Genomic DNA, 19,882 nt, shown 5'->3' with positions numbered 1-19,882 from the left:
TTCCGTCGTTACCACTTTGTAGCACTGTTAACTTCAAAATTTCTTGGCTTCCAAAGCTGAAATTTCAGTTGACCATTCCTTTAGATAAAGAAAAATGTAATTTGTAAATCCACTAACATGTGGGGTTCTTGCAGATTTAGTCACATAATATTATTAACTCTTGATACTATTCCGATTGAAAATCATACTCTAAGCAGTCTGGTAAATATCAACTACTCTAATAGAACAGTCACTTAGCTGCAGTACTAGTGGAAACCTTTCAATTGTATAATTTATGTACAATATTTACTTAGTCATTATTATACTTGTTAATATGCATGGTGGCTACACAATCATTGCCATTATTAATGTCACACAGACAAAAATGATTTGTAACAGTTTACCCTACCATGAACTAATGGGGACCAAGAGTCAAGTCACACTAACTTGTTATTACAATCTTTCCCAAAGTATGGTCCATTAAATACCCTTCCTGTTGACATGTGACCACAAGTTTGTCTACACTGACCATGGCCATTTTTAGATAACTACACATTATATTGTTGAACTGCCACAAACACTAACTATAATTTTAGTTGTATACTAGTATCATAGACATCATAATACTCCCAGCCCACACTCATCACTTAGTGGCACGTGCATGCATTACTAATATTGGCTGGGCTAACAAACTGAACAGTTTATTAGTTACAGGGTCATAATACCACCATCATCTTGTGGGTAGTCTTGTAGATGTGGACTGGTGACATACTCCATCTATTATCAGTTCCAAGGAAATTGAACTTTCCATACATTGCCACATCTTAATAATGACACAGTTCAGTGACTGATCCAATCATCCAATTAGAGCACACCATCATTTTAATGCTACAACAAGACAAGGATAAGTGCAACAAAAATAATAACACATTAAACAGTTGTTTAAAATTACTCTAATGCAACATAACATCAATACAATAGCTAAGCAAGTGGAGTTTTCTTGTTTATATTGTAAACCATTTAAATATGTAAACAAACATCCATACAGTGTTTTTCCTGCTAAAAACAATGATGTGGTGTGCCAGCTTTCTTTGAAGTAGTCCACTCCACTATGTGTCTTGTTGTTGTTTGTGTATTCAGTGACAAAAACATAATTTGTCTTGCATTAGTAGCTTCATGGTCACTCCTCAAAATGGGACAGTGGAATTTCCTACTAAGCCCGGCTGCATTCCAAACTTACTCAAAGAAGTAAGCCATCAACAAAGTTTTATCTTCTCTTAATTGTTATAATCATACAGCTGTGACCATTTAATCTGTAGACCACACAAAACTGAATAATTTATTTACGTAGCTAGGCCGGCATACAAAAAAAATTACTGAAACTTGCCAAAAATTAAAAAAAGGCCAATCATTTTCCCACTTGAAGTCTACAGTATACACTGTACTACTGTACTTACCTCAAGTCAACCTTCACATCTGAATAAGTCACTTCTGGTACTGGTACTGACATGACTGTAAGTGTCTTGTCATCAAAACCTTCCAACTCCACATAGTTGTCCTTGTAGTGTTTCTGTTAGTGAAATATAACAGAATGTACATAAAGAAGTAGTATTTAACTTTGTTCATGGAATTGCAAACACCTCTAATGTCTACCAAATTATGGTCACACAACTGGATTTGCAAAAAGGAGATCTTTCACACACACCCAATTCCATGAACTTCAGATACCATAACTTAATACATATACCTGAACCATCCATTAAGTGATGTATATGTTGGACATGCTCACTTGCTTTTTGTAAGTTGCAATTCCGGTAGAGCGAAACTTATAAAAACCACTCATTAATCAATACTGAGCAGTTTTAGAAATGTACAAGTGATGGATGATTAATGGTGACAGTATAAAGGTGTCAATTGAGAGTATACATGTGCAATTTGGTGCACTTTATGGCTTTGCCCTTAGGTGTAATTTTGATTGGTCATAAATATTGTGTCAAACGCTTGAATGAAAAGATTTTAAAATGTTTTCGGAGGGTCATGTAGTACAAATGAGTTGATTGTGTAATTCTACCAGGATTCAGCTCACAGTGGAACTTTGCATGGTGAGACACATGTGTAGACAACTAATGTCCTCATGTAAAGGATGGGGAGGAGGGGGTAAATAGCTTATTCTACCTACCTAATAATGTGGTCTCCATATTCCTGCTAATTCGTGTTGCCACATCATTACACACCTTGGATAGCCACTCAGCAGAGACGTTTTGAAGATCATTGTGGTGAACCCCCTTGTTTACATATTATTGGGGAAATGTGTATCTGAGTTTTGTATTGTTTGTATATAGGTGTAAATATCAGAAGTAACCTCTCCAAGGTTCAAAAGGATAGCCAGCATACATAGATTATGACATTGTTGAATTAAAGGTACTCAGCATCCAAAGCACTGGATAGTATCATGCATGGGTCGATTCATCAAACTTCTCACTGATAATTTTATAATTTCCCATGACCATATAAACAAATCCCCAGTCATTTCACCTGTAGAAATAAGTACATGTAATCTACATTATACACATGAGGCATACCATGAGCATGTACATCACCTAGTGTATGTGAGTATATTATAACTGGGAAGAGCAACTTATTCACACCTACAAAATTCAGGTTGGTAGGGGTAAGGTTACTATGCATGTGTTAACATATCAGACAATTCAATGTATTTTAATGTCATTCAGCTACAGTATGAAAATGTACTGTTTGTTCAATTAGAATTTTAAAAATAAAACTGATTCTACAAAAACCTGTTAATTTTAGCATCTTTTATATGCTCACCTGTATAGCACGTATATCATATAGGGGGTGGGATATCATATAGGGGGTAGGAGGGTGCGGAGGGGAGGGGTGGTGGGCCTCCCACGCGCAAGAAGTGGTTGACAGTGAAAAAACAGTCTATAAGTATCATACAACTGAAGTGGTTGACAGTGAAAAAACAGTCTATAAGTATCATACAACTGTTTAAATATATACGTTCTTTGATATTGTATATGCATTAGTTTGCCAGTGATAGTTATAAACGGCGAAAAGAATGTAATGAATTGCCCACCCACGCCCAATTTGCGCCTTCGTTAAAATGGCCTTGCTCAAAGACGATTAAATGTCTATGACATAGTTTTCTGTATAAATACTTTGGTTTGTTTATCATGCTGTAATATTGTGCTGCTGTGTTATGCTATAATACTATTAATGCTTATATTATTTAATGATGTTTGTTTCTATTACTTTAGTGCACGGTGGGAGGTGGAAGCGTCCATGATGATGATTGGGCTATGTGCAAATAAGGTGAGTGTATGCTTTGTAAAAAGAAGCCCACGTAGCTGTGTAGGGCTCATCTTCTGTACAGATCAGCTTCTGTATAGTCTTTCATTATTTTATTTTTCCCGAGGGGTAGCCAACGCCCACGCAAAACACAGAAATGGTGTACCAGAGGGGTTGCCAATGCCCACACAAAGCACCCAACTGGCGTGTACGAGACTCCCAATCTTTATGTATTTTTAAAAGCATTAAGAGATATTGCTAACTAGTAACTATCTGTACAGTTGTTGATCTACATCTTGTTCTAGTTATTCATGATCGATCATTGTCTACTTTGTTAAACTCACTTTCTCCATTATTTTTACATGATTTTGGATTTAGGATTTGGTTTCTAATATATTTGTGTATTTCTGATTGGATTTCTCACATAGCATACAAGAGTCCCGAGGCATTGGCTACCCCTCTCTTTTTACCAAAAGCCAGTTCATCTCTAGTTGACAAAGATAGTGTGACCATCTAATTATGATATTACAAACTAAATTAAATTCTTGATCACAGATACACATTTCCCTTGTTGCTATATGTGGCACACCACAAAATTAACCAATGTAAACAACCATTACCATACCTTGTAGTGTTTTATTTTTATGTGAATATGTAGTGAAGTGTGTGTGTCTGTGTGTGTGTGTGTGTGTGTGTGTGTGTGTGTGTGTGTGTGTGTGTGTGTGTGTGTGTGTGTGTGTTTAGTGTGTGTGTGTGTAGTGTGTGTGTGTAGTGTGTGTGTAGTGTGTGTGTGTATTGTGTGTGTGTAGTGTGTGTGTGTGTAGTGTGTGTGTGTGTGTGTGTGTGTGTGTGTGTGTGTGTGTGTGTGTGTGTAGTGTGTGTGTGTGTGTAGTGTGTGTGTGTGTGTGTAGTGTGTGCGTGATAAAGATTTTTGTTTTTAAATTCACCAATTTAAATGTGACTGTTTTTTCCACAGGTTTATACGTTGGAGAACTGCAAACAAATAACTTGAAATTTTTATAATGACCATTTTTCAAAATATTTATTTGATTACATGTACAAAATACAAAGATGTATCACGTGATCAAAAAAAGTTATTAGCATGATGTACAAGGACTATTTACCATTGAAAAGTTGATGAATTAAACATTCAAGAACGGAATACTTCTCCATTGCAACTCGCCCACGCAGTATAGCGCGCGCGTCATTAATCAGTGCTCAGCCAGGGTATGCGACTATTGGATTGAGATGGTGATTTTTATAAAATTATTTGTACCGTGTAAAACGTTCGTCACGAACGGTATAGCTAGCTGAAGTATTCAAGAAAGGATAGATCTAGCCTGGTATAACCTGGAATCGTTAAAAAGTTCGCGCCTGGATTGTTGGGGTGAGCAAATATTTTCATTGTCAATGGTTCTATGTGTAATGTTAAATCCCCTACTTTGTACCATGAAGAAGGCCGTATTAAGCTGTTACATTTTACGTGAAAGTAGATGTCATGCTGGCCATTCCTGCTAGAACCTGGAAAAGGATTAAAAGTTATCTGACGCTCCATAACAGAGCCTTGAAAACCTGCTTCCAGTGTAGACGCGTGTATCTTGCCAATAAAAAAAATTTTATTAAAAGTCGCTTAATTGTTGGATATGATATAAAAGGTGTCCATTAAATGATAATATAGAAGAGAAAAGTAGCTAGCCATATAAGGACTACTCATACTCAGTCTTGTGCAACCACAGTGACTGCTAGATACTAACAAATCAGATGAAATTCCATCAATAGTATTTAAACACTGTATGTGCTGCAGAAATTGCACCTATATACTCCATGTAGTGGTGTAGCTAAGGTGGGTACTGGTAGGGCACAGACCCAACCAATCAGTTCCAGTGCCCTACCAATACAGGTACTCACCGTACGTAGCTAGCTATAGCTAAATTGTGTGATACGAGGTGCAGTATGAAGCCTCCTACTAATAATTATTCAAAACATTCATACAGCTAGTGTCCTACTAGAGATGACAACTTTTAACTGCAAAATGTCACCAAATTGAATCTCAGCATTTAATTTTCAAAAATTTTCCTGGGGGGGCATACCCATGCCAGACCCCCATGCTTTACATGCTGATTACTGCAACTTGTATGCCTACAATGGTGCCCAACCAATCCTTCTGTGCTAGCTACGCCACTGACTCCATGCATATCATCTTTACTTAATCTGTCAACTGGAGCTGTTTCTATTGTGATTGCCTTACCTGCAAATGTTACACCAGTTTACAAGAAGAAGGGTAATATCCCATCATGATTTGCCATAAGATCAATCTGCTTCTATTGGTCATAGTAGTGTGAAATGTGTTCTACTACTGATACTAGTCGGGCCTCACAAGAGTAACACTGCTTAAAGCCATACTGAAATTAATTTAATATTTGATAAAGTTGAACATGTTAGTGGTAAACAATATGCTCCATAACTTTACAGCAAATTGAACTACACTAACATGTTACAGAATACATTCTCCAATACTCACAGATTACTCAGGGCCGGAGGAAACAATTCTAAAGTGGTCAGGCCAAGGAGTATACGTAGGCACTATGAAATGCTGAGCACTTGTTGTGTGAATGCTAGGAGGGTCTGGGGGCATGCTACCCTTCTAAATTGCATGCTCTGAGATTAAATCTGAGACTATTTTCAGCTGTAAATTCCCCTAGCATATTATAGACTAACACTTGTGTTAAACTCACTACATGCAGCTACATCATGTGTTCACATTAATTTATCACATTATACAGTTGTAACACATGTAAATACAGTATTGTTCCCTGTTGTTATAGCTACAGTATATGCAGCATGAGTCTAATATTTGAAACTGATAGCTATAATGTAACTTACAACTAATTTTAATGAGATGAAGCCACAACTCAGTGAATAGCTAGCTAGGCACTAAACTATATGCTTAATCTTACCCTATCATGCTATGCTGCAGTGCTCAAATATTCATCCAATTATGTACACTTCCATACAAAGCTATTTATAATTTATTTCGTATTTGCAAGCTTCATAAAGTGTTTGACTAATAAATCAGTAAGTGCCTGAATGCTCTGTTAGGGTTACTGTCCTATTAGAGTGTTTCGATCATCTCCATGACTGATTGTCACAGGGAAGGATTAACAGTATGATATAAATATTCTACTGGCATTATAACACAATGCTAGCATGATGCTTTAGGTATCTATCATTCTGAATAACATGCCAGCATAACCGACCAATGCCTATCAGCGACTCGGAAATATATTTTAAAAATTGGTCAGGCTATGGCCTGACTGGCCGGACCGCTTCCTCCAGCCCTGTTACTTCATCAAGACCAAGGACTAGAAAATGTGAAACAGCATCCTTACCAAGTCCTCACATTAATAAAATGCCTCTAATATTTCATCAAACTTAATTGCTCTTTGCAACCAAAGCATAAATATAGCTTGACCAACATGCAAGTTCTACACGGGATCCATAATAACAATAATCAATTTTTATAAGATCCAGCCTCTACATTGGTTAATGGTTACAATTACAACTATAGCATATCATCCTTGTTATATGGCCTACCTTGGAATAGAGTCATAACATATCAAAACCATTCTATACATTTCGTCAAATGCAGCCATTATCGATGGTATAATTTTTTTTCACTCAATACATAGTTTTACCCTTAATTCTAATCATTAAAATGATGTAATATCTGCTTTTTTTTCTTCCACAATCTCAGGTTGGTCAAACAAAAAACCTTGTCATTCCCTTGTTCAATACAAAATACATGCTTTTTGCACTATACCATATAAGGGAAAACCTTGGCGGGGATAAACTTTGGCCAGTAACAAGCTAAATTAATTTGCATTTGGTGAAATAAACTTAGGCAAATTCAACCTCAATGTTTAGCTATAAAGATGCTAATCTGAGGTGCTACAAGTACTTGACAGGTTAAATGTTGGTGAATTTGTAGCAAATTGCCAAAGTTTCCCTCTATACAGAAAACACAAAAGTACAAACCAGCATTGTAAGTGGGCCGGGTTATCCGGATTATCCAGATTATCCGGGTCATTTGGGTCACATTTTGTCCGGGTCAAGTGGGTCTTATCCACTTCACTGAATATCTTGGTCTGACCCGGATGAGATCATATAGAGAAGTACGCCAAAAAACCTTGTTTTCCCAGCATTTATTTACCCACCTGATGATGCGTAATTTACCAGAACAAGGCTCTTTTTGCTATTTCCACTTGTCTCAGAACAAAATCTAATGCACCACTGGATTCACCTGACATCAAAGAATCTGATAAACTAAACTGTGTTTCTGTATACTAAAGTATGTGGAGGTTATGGCGGCTTGTTTACAAGGTACTGTAATTTTCACCAAATGCGGCGAATGCCTAAAACAGAATCCAGAAAATTTGACATTAGATTTAATATGAAAGGATGTGCCATTCCTTTATATACAAATCTATTAACAATCTTACAGGTTTGAAATGTCTCAGAAACTTCCAAACTATTTTACAAGTATTCAACGAGGATTCACCACCAATAAACTGACAGATGCCCACATGAACATGCAGTTTTCTTCCGTGAACCATCAGAGAATCCCCCCCCCCCCCCCACACATGTTGTAGAATAAAATTTATTGAAATAGGTGTCTATTAAATTTGAATGTTCCTCTTGCTCGCAGGGGCTTGTACCAATTACGTTAGCACATTGTATTTCGAGAATTTCACTTATGGTATCATATGAAATTAAAGCTCGAATGATAGTCATGACAGCTCAAGTGATAGTTTTGAATAATCAGGCCATACCAATTTGATCATATGTTTCATGGATTGTTTTCCCTCTACTGGTAGATCGAAAAATAAATCAAAATATGTAGCTAAATTATTTGACTTATGTGGCTGCTTTATTAGAATATTTTACAGGTAAAGCATTTCTTGTAAGTGAGATAGTGCTCCATTTCACAATTAGTGCTAGTAGTATTGATATTACATCATGGGTTGGCCAAAACACTGGCCTGCCACATTAAGATTCATTTGTCATGGCCTTTATTATGATCAAACATGAGTAAGGCCACTCCAACTAAATTTCCTGTTTCCCATCCTGACCTCAGGCATATTTGCATACAGGTGGGTAGTCCATTTCCATTATGAGATTGGCAGCTTTTCAAGCTTGGCACAGCTATAAAAAGCTGCACAAAAGCATGTTCCTTCCTTTTCAAGTCGATTGCAAAAACAGTATCACAAACGTGAAGTTTGTGCCGACTTACATTGATAGCACTACTGACACATGAGCTAACACTGTTACAAGATGGCTTTTACTAATAAGCCTGTCAGTAAGTATGCAAAAATAACTGGAAAATAATGAAAGAATATGGAATATTTAGAGCTGACAGTAACCAGATGCAGGAGATTTTTTGGGACAAACTTAGTCCCTCGAGCAACATCAGCAGTGCTGCCTGCCCAGTATCAAACAATCAAATCTAACATAGAATATATATATAATACGCGCAAGCGCTTAGAGACTTGCCTTGATGAGTAAGGTAGGGGCGGGCGTTTCCGGACAAAGTTTGTACATGTATTAGAAAATCGTTTATTTCTCCTTGAGATAAGAACGGATTCTAACATGCTTGGTGCCGAATTGTAGCCAATGAACTAGGCTATCAGTGGTATAAATTGTAAGTGGCAAGGTATAGGGTGCTAGGAGAAAGAACGGCCTAAACTTGCAATTTGAGAAAATGCTAAAAATTTATGTGGCTGGGGTTTCCGGACACCGGTAAAAGTAGGCGTACCTGGCATTGCTATGGGAATTGCTGCACTCCACTGAGTGCCGTGGCCCAGCAGAGGCTGATAGCGTTCTGTTTGGCTGGTTACTTTGTTTATGGCAGCGATTTTTTTAGCAGCAGAATTGCGTTATGCTGCTCCAGACCTTGCAGTTGTCTTACAACGCTTTCGAAGATGCGACGTTTGATCTACTGCCTGGAAATCTGTACCAGCCCTTACCCGAACACACAAACAGCATACTTTAGCAATGTGGCCCAGCGGATCCTTGCTGCAGGCTTCTCCGGGCTGCTGGTTGTGTTGATTGCGCATTCAAGTTGACACGACGCAGGTAATAGGCTTGGAATCCAGTTGTACTATCTATCTATTTTGGTACCAAAGCGGTACCAAAGCGGTGACGGAGGTTCAGCCTTGAAAGAAACCAGAGGTACGCTAATTTTAAAAGGTTTAGTTGTACAAATTGGTAGATTAATAGGACATGATTTTAATATGTACTAGCTCATGCCCTTTTGAAGCGTTGTGGCTACCGCATTTGTCTTGAAGGCAAAGCGGTACGTTACATCGTATCGTATAGATGGGCTATTGTCTCACGCAGCCAGACCGCTTTTTCTTCTTTTGCTATTGGGTCGGAAACAAAAGGGTCAGGTGAAATGCAGTATAGCAGTTTTGTTGTGGCAATTACCCCCAGATTTTGGGAATTTTACTGCACGGCTGATAAAGGCTCAAGAACGGCGAGAACTGCACACGATGGCTTCACAGTAGGTTTGGAAGCCACGTGTGTGATTCTCATCGATCAATACTGTACTGCATTCACCTTGCCCCTTTTCCCTATGGTGTTCTGGCTGTGCAAGGCTTGTATAAGAACAGAAATGCATTTGGGACTATGCTGAAAGTGGCCACTACAATTGCAATTTGGTGGTCTTGTCTAGAAGTGATTGCTACGGTTTGTGCTTGCGTGATTGTTTCTGATCTCTGACCACATAATATTCCTCACCACTGCTTCATTTATGAGAAAGATTGGCTACCTTTGTACAGCAAGTAGTTTGTTTAACCATGTGTAAGCATGTGTTGCCTTTGAGGGTTCTTTCCTTGGCTTTTATTTATAAAGTTTATAGCACAGGACAGCCTATTGTTAGAATATGATTTTGTCTTTCACTAATAGGTGCCTCCCACCCACATGTAACTAGCTGTAGCTAAGCTAAGATGACACCTGCTGCAACATATTTATGGTGGTCATGCTCAACTTACTGTGGTGTGAATTTAAAAGTCCAAAATGTTTTAGTAAGTTTTGTGCTTTTCTGGACAACCACATCTGCAGTGGAACCATATATTTCGCACACCTTGGCACCATGTCTGTAATAGAGACACATCTTGATTTATGAGGTCCAAATGCGTCTGGTTTGCAGAAATTGTTTTCAGAAAAGTGTGTGTGTGTGTGTGTGTGTGTGTGTGTGTGTGTGTGTGTGTGTGTGTGTGTGTGTGTGTGTGTGTGTGTGTGTGTGTGTGTGTGTGTGTGTGTGTGTGTGTGTGTGTGTGTGTGTGTGTGTGTGTGTGTGTGTGTGTACCTTCCAGTCTACCCAGCTGCTTAAAAGGGGACCTGGTGGCCTGGTGTCAACTGGGGAAGCAAATGCCTTGTCTCGCTTAGTGGTGTTGGGGTCGTTGTGGAACTTTAGATTCCGCGACCTCTCTCCATGAGACCTGGACAGTCCTCCTGCGGGTTACTAGCCTTGCCCCAGGAGGATTTGCCTGCACAAGGCACAAGTGCCTGAGTGGTGCACAAGCATCCCAGTGCTGGTTCACTGGGCGGCAATAGCTATGTTTCGCATGGCTGCCGGAGGTTTGCTTTTGTTTTAGTGTGTTTACCTACCTATCTAACTGATCTATCTATCTACTTATGTTTGTCTGTACGCACCGACGTGAGCAAAATCATTAGCTAAATGGTAAAAGCAGCTTGCACGTAAGAAGTAAAAGCAAAATGAAGTCTGTATTAAACTTCCGCACAGGTAAACTTTGCGCTGAGGTGGTTTTTTCTCAGCAGTCTGAAAAATGGGTATGGCGACTCTTCATATACATATACTCTATTCTCGAACGAAAATGAAGGGCAGCCTCAAGCCCTTGTCTAAACAATTTGCATGAGAAAGCACGATAGACGCACTATAAAACAGTTGAGAAGATACTTCTGTGCTTAATTTGCTGTTTAAAGTGGTTTGTTATAGTTGTGCTTCCTTAGCAGTGCATAGCAACGTAAGTACCGAATTACAAAATAATTCATGAAATATGCTAAATTACAGTATTTACAAATCTAATTATCTAGCTGAATTAATAATAACAATAGCATGAATATAAACTGCAATTATATACATGGTTGATTAATTGCCTATTTGGTTAGAATGAGATAGTATTAACTGCATAGGCACCTGGTTTTAGAAATAGCTTTACATCAACTTGTTTACTCACAGGACTGTGAACAATTGACCTGATTATTTCACTGTTTCCTTATTAGTAAAGTGACCCAATTTCAAGGGTTTAAACGTGTGTACATGGGACCATGGATAGACGCCCACTGTATAACACAAATGTGCCTTATTATGAAGTTGGCTGTGATTTAAAACATCCCTTTTTGAGTTCCGTTGTATAACCTTCCCACACGAATAATATCTCCATTGTTCTTTTAAATGTTACGTGGTCTGAGGTGATTACATATTTGTAATATGGTGCCAAAAAGTAACCACCTAAAATAAATTGTTAGTGGGTATCTGTGTTGTACAAACTGTGGTCAATGACTGTATGTAAATTGACTGATGTAAGAAACCCTAGCTAGCTTTGAAGTGGTAACTAAATACTGTAGTGTATGCTCTAACATTATGTTTGTATAATTTGTCCTTCTTAGAGTTTATATAAGTGGCACCTGTTAGTGTGGACAGTGAGGTCACCTATGTAATGGACATACTGGCATTATTATGGTCCCAAAGTAAACAGTATGATGTGAGCATCTTCATAATAATCAGGACACTTTCTGAGGCATCCGTTTTATGTAGATTCCATTGTCAAATTTATGTATCCCGAAGGCAGGGCCTATTTAAAGAACGTGACATTCCATTAATATTCTTTCACAATTACTGGGAGCTTGTTTGTGTTTACTGAGCCATTCAACCATGTACTGTACAAAGAGTATACTATTTCATATCACTAGAAATTGGCGGTAATCTTTGTCTTGTGGTCAAATTGTGTGATCCTTCTACTGGCTTCTACCTGTATCTGTTACAAGTTGTGTGTCCAGGTCAGTATATCTAAATCCTTCAAGAGTAATGAATAATGATTAGAACACTTGGTTTAATTGTACCTGTAAGTTGACAGTGTTTCCATTTTGAAGCTTATTTTCACCTGTACTGTTAGTACCGATTTGTACAACAATTGAATGCACTCAAGACAGTTATCTGTTACAATGATTAACACTGCTTTTATCATAATGTGTTGCTTTGTCTGAAGTTTACAGAAACATTACATACAGTTGTTATGGAGACTTTTTGGTAAATAAGTAACATGTGTAGGTGATAAAGGGTGTGTTTCACTTGCTTTCTGAACACAAGGGAACTGTTTGTTGTTAGCAGTGACGAATGTGGCACCCTTCCACCATGGGACTAGGACAAAGTGTCCTGATTGAGGTGTTCTGATTTCAGGGATCTGAATGTGTTTATTCTAGTAGCTAATACAAATGAGACCATGAACTAGTATCCTAATTATCAAGGTGTACTTGTTTCACAGTAGTTCCTTTAATATTAGTCCAGTTCCATTGCTATATCTGAATTCTCAGGTATGACATCAATCCTGCATACCATCTGTAAACATGTTGTGAGATAGATGATGTTTGGAGTAACATGTGTCTGGTGTGGTCTCAGAGAGCAGTTGTTTCTGTGTTGGTCTCACATGTTTGTACTGAAATGTGTTTGTTTCTATTGTTGATGTTACACCTAGAGCTAATTGCACTTTCAATTACTCTTTGTGTTGAGAGATCAAAGCATGTTTGTTGCTTAAGTATGCGTGTGACCTTTTACATCTCAGAAAAGAATTGAAAGATATTCTAGCCTAAGCAATCCTAGCTGTTTGTTCTGCAACTTAACATAGACTGTCTACACACTTTACTAGAGATGGCTGAAGGTAAAGAGGTTTGATTTGTAGAGATGAACAAAATGACTACATGACACTACCTTGCAACACTAGACACTGTTTACTCAATTGTACAAAAGTTCTCTCATACCAATACAGCAGTGTTACACTACCACAATGCTTCATCGCATGCTGTCTTTAAGCTCTCTAACTCACCCACTCATACATATGTGCTTTATTACAGTGCTATTATTGTAGGTCAATCCTATAAAAAAGTGTTTTGTGGCTAATTCCATGAAAATATTTTCAGCTGGAATAATTTTCACCATATGTTATATACAGAAGTTTCATAGACTGTCTGACTCATTGTTAACCACCTCACATTAGTAAACAAGCGTTTCCAGCATGTTTGCATCATGTCTCCACTGTCATTTCTCTACCAGACAATGATATAGTCTGGTAGAAATAACAGCTTAGTGTATTGTTAATAATATTGAACAAACAAATATATCATCTATGAATTTTAATAATTATGTGTGCTAATTATTAATGTGGTTTTTCTCTGAAACTCTTAGACAACCTCATTAAAATAACTTGTCTCAACAGGGCCTCCTGCTTGAAACATTTTTACATATTACCTTCCCTATACATGTTTATTATAACATGTCAGTTACATGTGTGTTTGTGCATGTTGTGCATGTTGGACTGCTAACATCAGTATAGCAGATTATTGTTGTGAGGTCCAATTTTTTGTGAGGCTGTTAAAATAGCCTCCAGCATAAATTTCTGTAATTATGAAATCTATGAGACATGAACAATTTCTCTGTAACTACAGATCTCTTGGACACTATAACATGGTAAAGCTATGAAAACTTAAGAATCTATAGATGGTTCTGCTCATTATTTTTTTTAGAAATTCAGTTTGCTAGCAGAAATTTTTGTAAGTTAAAACTTTGATTCACAAAAATAATAATAATAATTGGACCTGCTGTACACATGCATGTTGACGTTGATAGCTTGTACTTTTAGTATATTCACATTTTGAGCAGTCTCAAAGAGGAAGACCTCTAGTAAAAGGCCTAATACTCCTAAAGTGTCTTATTGTGTGTTTTATCATTTTCAGAAAATGGAGACACATTATCTACTTGTTTTGTTGTTATTGTTGATCACACTACACAACTCTGAACAACAAGGTGAATAATACACACTGTATTTTGTTATTAGAGGGTTTCACTCTAATTCATTCACTGTACTCCAATACATGTATTACAGGTCTTATTATCCACCCACCTCAAGATGTTACAATATGTGCTAGAGATGATGTTAATATCACTTGTGGACATAACTATACTGCATCGTTGACTCCTCTGTGGAGAATAAATGGACAAGCAATTTCTGGTAGTAAAATTGGGACTAACAACACATTTGAGATGACAGTGGTAGCTGATAATATTGACACAGTATTGACAGTGTATTCTGCAAATGAAATAGTGAATCAAACTAGATTTCAGTGTGAATTTACATTCCTACCTCCTGGACAGAGTTCAGTTGGCATTCTAACAGTCATGGGTAAGTTAGTAACTGAATACAATTCAACAAGCAATGATTTCTCATTTTATTATGTTGTTGTTCACATGCCTGGTTTAAAGTCTCTCTGAACATTTTGTTTATACACTTTAACTGCTTCACTCCTCACAGGTCCCCCAACCCTACCAGTTATCAAGGTATTAGAAAGGAGACTGACCTCACTGGTAATATCATGGGACACACTCAGCCATACCTCATGTGGTGATGTGACATACAATGTGACCTTATCTGATGGGACAGCAGAACTGGTGGAGGAGAGAACCACTACTAGTAATACTATCAGTTTCACTGATCTTGATAATGATACTCAATATGAAGTGACAGTGTTGGCTATTAACAATGCTGGACCAGCAACTGTTGTTACTACTAATGTAACCACCTTAACTCCTTCAGGTTAGTGGAGTGTTTGTATATGTACTGGTGTTTGTTGGGAAATGAAAGCACAACTGAGTGGCTCATTTATCGGTGTTGGGATTGTTGTGGACTTCTGAAACTTCTCATTTAATATCCTTTCTCCATAAGACATAGTGCAGTCCTCGTGGAGGTTACTACGCTGTAGTCCATCAGGAGGGGATGACTTGCTTGCATTAGTTGGCTCTAGTATCTGAGTTGTGTACAGGTACCCCAGTGTTAGGTAGCAGTAGCAGTGCTTCGCACAGCTGCTGGAAGGTTTGCTATGCTTATGTAGACTATTGCGTAATCTTTGAAACAAGAAACACTTTGAAAATTTGTTGCATTTTGTAACAGGATTACATATTTGGGGAATTTTACATTGAAATGATCTTCATAATCCTCTGTTGACTGTGATGTGTCAATGATATGAAATACAGTATTGAAGCCTCCACAAACAAAGATTAGAAGGAGGCTACATGTTGTAACTGTCATATCACCAACAGATACATACAGGATGTTTTTGCTAGCCACAATAATTGTTTGGCTGGCTATCAGTCCTCTGTATGTATCATTTATGTGTAGACTTCATTTTTCACTTAACTTTACATATAATGTATGGTATTGTTGTGTGTTATGTGTTTGTTAATCTTTAGTACCTTCTCCTCCGAGTGATTTGGCAGTAAGCTTGAAGTTTGTTGATTACAGGCCTATTGTTACCATATCTTGGAATGTGAGTGTGTGCGTGCGTGCGTGTGTCTGTGTGTACATGTGTGTGTAGTTATAGATCACTGGTCTGGTAACAAGGCCACTCTGCTAAGTGAAGTTGCTGAGCATGAAACTTTACTCAAATTGTTTACATGTGGACCAAGCCAACCTGTTATATTATTAGAAACAGTTTATCCAACTGTACTAATAAACACCTGTTAACTGTAGCTGTCAGCTGTCCATGTTTTTGGTGTGCATGCATGTTTAGGAGATGTGCAATATTTCGAGCTGGGATAGCATAGTGAGGATAGAGTCGATAGTGTTTTATCCTTAACCTTTTTCTTGTTGTACATTTTGTACACTGAATACAATGTGTATACATTACTGAATCTTATGTGTCTATAGGTATCATCATTGTCACATAACATGACTGAGGTGGAGGCCTTAAATGTCTCTTTGACTGGTGAAGATGATATAACAACAACCTTTGAAGTATCACCTAATACAACTACCTTCCAAATGTCACATAATATGACATCAGATGATAATGTTTCCAGACATCTTGATGTTGGAACAGATTACATCATTTCTGTTTGTAGTGTGAACAGTGTGGGATGTAGTGAGACAGTTAGTACTTCATTAGGTATGTACTGTACAGGGGGGTTGACTGGTGAATTACAGTGGAACCTGTCTTAGTGGCCACTTGTACATCTAAAATGGTTCATTTAAATTCCCCAAGTGAGAAGTTTATACTGTCTAACGCTACCGTACCTTAGGCCATAAAAAATTGGCCTGCAGCTTCAACAGGTTCCACTGCTATATTCCAGACACCTTAAGATGGTGTCCTTGTGTCAGGAGGTGTAAATGTGTACATCAATGCATGAATATGTGTCAAAGTCTCTTTATGAGGTGTCCAGATATAAGGGGTCTGTTTACTCTAATACGACTGAAACCTACACCCTTAGGACTAATGTCCTGGTTGTCAAGGTGTCCCTGTTTCAGGCCCTTGTACAAAAAACCATTTTACAGTAATTGCACACTTTCAGAGGTACCAGCTTTTTATAATCAGGTGGTCCCCTGGACAGCTAAAGTTCCAACATTGCATAGCATTTCATTCACTGTTATGTTTTATAAATTGTAGCTGTACGATAGCTCCAGTCAGCAATAGTCCAGTGACATCCAGATGACCAGTCCATCTATGTATCGTGTGATGTGGCTGAGTCAACTCCTAGAGTTAAATGTTTAGCAAGACTGAATTGTTCGACATGTGATGAGGTCACTTCTGAAATGTTCACCAGACATACCGAAATATCAGTCATGGCTGATACTGACTATCACATTTCTGTGCTGGTTGTTGAATCACAAAACAGTATGCCACTGGAGAATTACAGTATAGTAGAAACCATCTCGGTACCAAAACTTACACCAGAGCCGAATCCCACACATGTACCACAGCCGAGCTCAACACAACAGCCAAGCTCAACACAACAGCCAAGCTCAACACAACAGCCAAGCTCAACACAACAGCCAAGCTCAACACAACAGCCAAGCTCAACACAACAGCCAAGCTCAACACAACAGCCAAGCTCAACACAACAGCCAAGCTCAACATAACAGCCAAGCTCAACACAACAGCCAAGCTCAACACAACAGCCAAGCTCAACACAACAGCCAAACTCAACACAACAGCCAAGCTCAACACAACAGCCAAGCTCAACACAACAGCCAAGCTCAACACAACAGCCAAGCTCAACACAACAGCCAAGCTCAATACAACAGCCAAGCTTGACGCAACAGTTGGAACCAACAGAACAGCCAGAACCTGGAACATCCTGTAAGTTTTTAACTAGCTTGAACTGGTTAGAAGCTACACAGTTACACTGTACTGTATGTAGCTAACTGAATGGTTTTGCTTATAAACTTACCATATTTACATACTGCTGTAATTTTTAATAGTAATTGTGGGGTCTACATCATGGTCTTAAATTTACAGGTGGGATGTGTTGTGCAATTCTTTATTGAATTCATGTAGTGATGGTAAATTAGATACAGTGGCACTATGCTTAACCCTTTGTTACCATGGACGCATGTCTATTGAAATCCATTCGTAGTGCCTTCGGTCCAGGGATTACAGGGCTGATTCCATTGTCATTTTATTCAGGAGGGGGGGGCATTTTGAATTGTGTATCATGTGTAGCCAAGAAAACCATCCAGGGAACGAACATCATTTAGAATAAACACAAGAAGTATATAACACACATAATATTTACATACCTATGAAAAAAAGGCCATAACTTCCATCTCGGTGGTGGTACACTATTCTAATATAGATTAATTGATTCCTCGCGTGATGGCGATTCGATTGGTATATAGTATGATATCATCACACTTAGCAACAAAATGGTGGGACAACTTTTATTTCGTGTGACGAAGAAGAAGCAGCCCTATTCCATTTGCTTCACAGCGTGTGAGTTCTGTGTGTTAGTGTGAAACTTTTTAGATGTACAGCTATATAAATAGGGTAAAGAGGTACGTTTTTTGTCCCAAAAAATGAAGATAAAATCCTTCAAATAGTGCCTCACTGTGGTATTATTCGAGGGTGCACTACTAACACTTTAAACCACTACTATAGCTAGTTTTATGAAACAATCACAACACGTTGCTACTAACTTCTATACAAGACCTTTCTTTCACTCAAGTCCTTGTAGCACAACCATGTCACGCCTCGTGCTACGTGGTCAATTTACTAAAGGGAATTTCGATTATGTGACAGCCGTTTAAGTTTTACCAGGACAATGCCTTTCTTATATCAAGATGGAGATTAATACTAAAGTTATGAGAGCACTAGTAAAGAGTAATTACAAAAGTATGGTGTGGTACTATTCAAGGGCGCGGCACAACAAATCAAGTGATTATGGTATATTGCTATTATTTATTCAGCTAGTTAAATATACTGTGATTTAGTGTATTTCATGATTCATGAATAATTCGCTGATTACGTTGCTATGCACTGCTAAGGAAGCATAATACAAACCATTTTGAACTGCAAATTATGCACAGAAGTATCTCAATTGAAGGGGTCAGCTGCAAAATGGGACAAGCACCATTTGAAAATTTAGGCGACCATGGTGGTGGGCCATTAAACAAAATTTTGGTACATAATTGAATTAGAATGTTTGCTTAAAATTATTTTGATACTGCCATGAACTTTTAAGTTTTATTGTTTACTTAGTGACAACATTATTCACATAGCTAAATCAAGCCATTCCAATGTTGAAGAAATTAAAAATGTAAAGTGGCACATGTGTCCCTTATTTCCATGACCCCTTCAACTGTTTTATAGTGTGTCTATCATGTTTTCTCATGCGAATTGTTTAGAAAAGGCCTCAAGGCTGTCCTTCATTTTTGTTCACATAAGCACGAGTAATGCCTCCCTTTCAACTTGAAGGATACGATATCTCTGGTAGCCTAAGGCCTTCAGTGTTGTTTTAAAAACTGTTAAACCTCTATAAAACCAAAAGGGAAGACCATTCACAAAGTATATGAAGAGTCACAATACCTGTATTTCAGACCGCCAAAAAGAAACCGTCTCGGAGCAAAATTTATGAGTGTGGAAGTTTAATACAGACTTAATTATGAAATTAATTTCAGTAAACCAGGCACACGCCCACAACCTGCTGAAACAAAAGGCGAATAGAATTATATAAAACATCATTTCATTTTAATGCACATCACAATGGGGAATGCCTCACATGTCCAGTACTGCCAACTAGTGTCCAGTGTGATTTGAATACCTGGGATTACTAACATTAAAAGACTATTTGACAAAAGATTTATAATTTCAATGAATATACTAGTATGAATGGTCATTACATTTTAAATTTAAGTTGCTTACATTTTAAAGTTACAGTGGGTTCCCTGTTATCTGAACACCTTGTGCCGGTTCAATTACAAACGTGTTCAGATAAGTGAATTTGTCTGGAGTTAAGTGAATCTCA

General features: G+C 37.9%; 1 protein-coding gene and 1 long non-coding RNA gene across 3 annotated transcripts in view; one reads left to right on the top strand and one right to left on the bottom strand.

Annotated features, from left to right (window-relative positions):
* Nucleotides 1-19,882, bottom strand: part of LOC136267200 (uncharacterized) — a 95,330-nt gene that overhangs the window by 34,092 nt on the left and 41,356 nt on the right. The gene's annotated exons all lie outside the window — the stretch shown is intronic.
* Nucleotides 14,239-17,951, top strand: LOC136266315 (uncharacterized). The gene is made up of 6 exons (XM_066061329.1): nucleotides 14,239-14,392; nucleotides 14,472-14,768; nucleotides 14,898-15,179; nucleotides 15,833-15,909; nucleotides 16,290-16,527; nucleotides 17,026-17,951. Exons 1-6 carry the CDS (start codon nucleotides 14,326-14,328, stop codon nucleotides 17,034-17,036), a joined length of 972 nt encoding a protein of 323 aa, XP_065917401.1. The 5' UTR covers nucleotides 14,239-14,325; the 3' UTR covers nucleotides 17,037-17,951.

The sequence above is a fragment of the Dysidea avara genome, chromosome 1, assembly GCF_963678975.1.
Source record: "Dysidea avara chromosome 1, odDysAvar1.4, whole genome shotgun sequence".
Lineage (NCBI taxonomy): Eukaryota > Metazoa > Porifera > Demospongiae > Dictyoceratida > Dysideidae > Dysidea > Dysidea avara.
The sequence above is the reverse complement of the archived record's forward strand: the minus strand, read 5'-3'. Positions and strand labels throughout refer to the sequence as shown.

Coding starts and splice junctions, on each gene's coding strand:
- LOC136266315 (XM_066061329.1), top strand. CDS start 14,326: ATGGAGACACATTATCTACTTGTTTTGTTGTTATTGTTGATCACACTA. Junction 14,769..14,897: donor TGGCATTCTAACAGTCATGG/GTAAGTTAGTAA, acceptor CACTCCTCACAG/GTCCCCCAACCCTACCAGTT. Junction 15,910..16,289: donor TTGTTACCATATCTTGGAAT/GTGAGTGTGTGC, acceptor ATGTGTCTATAG/GTATCATCATTGTCACATAA.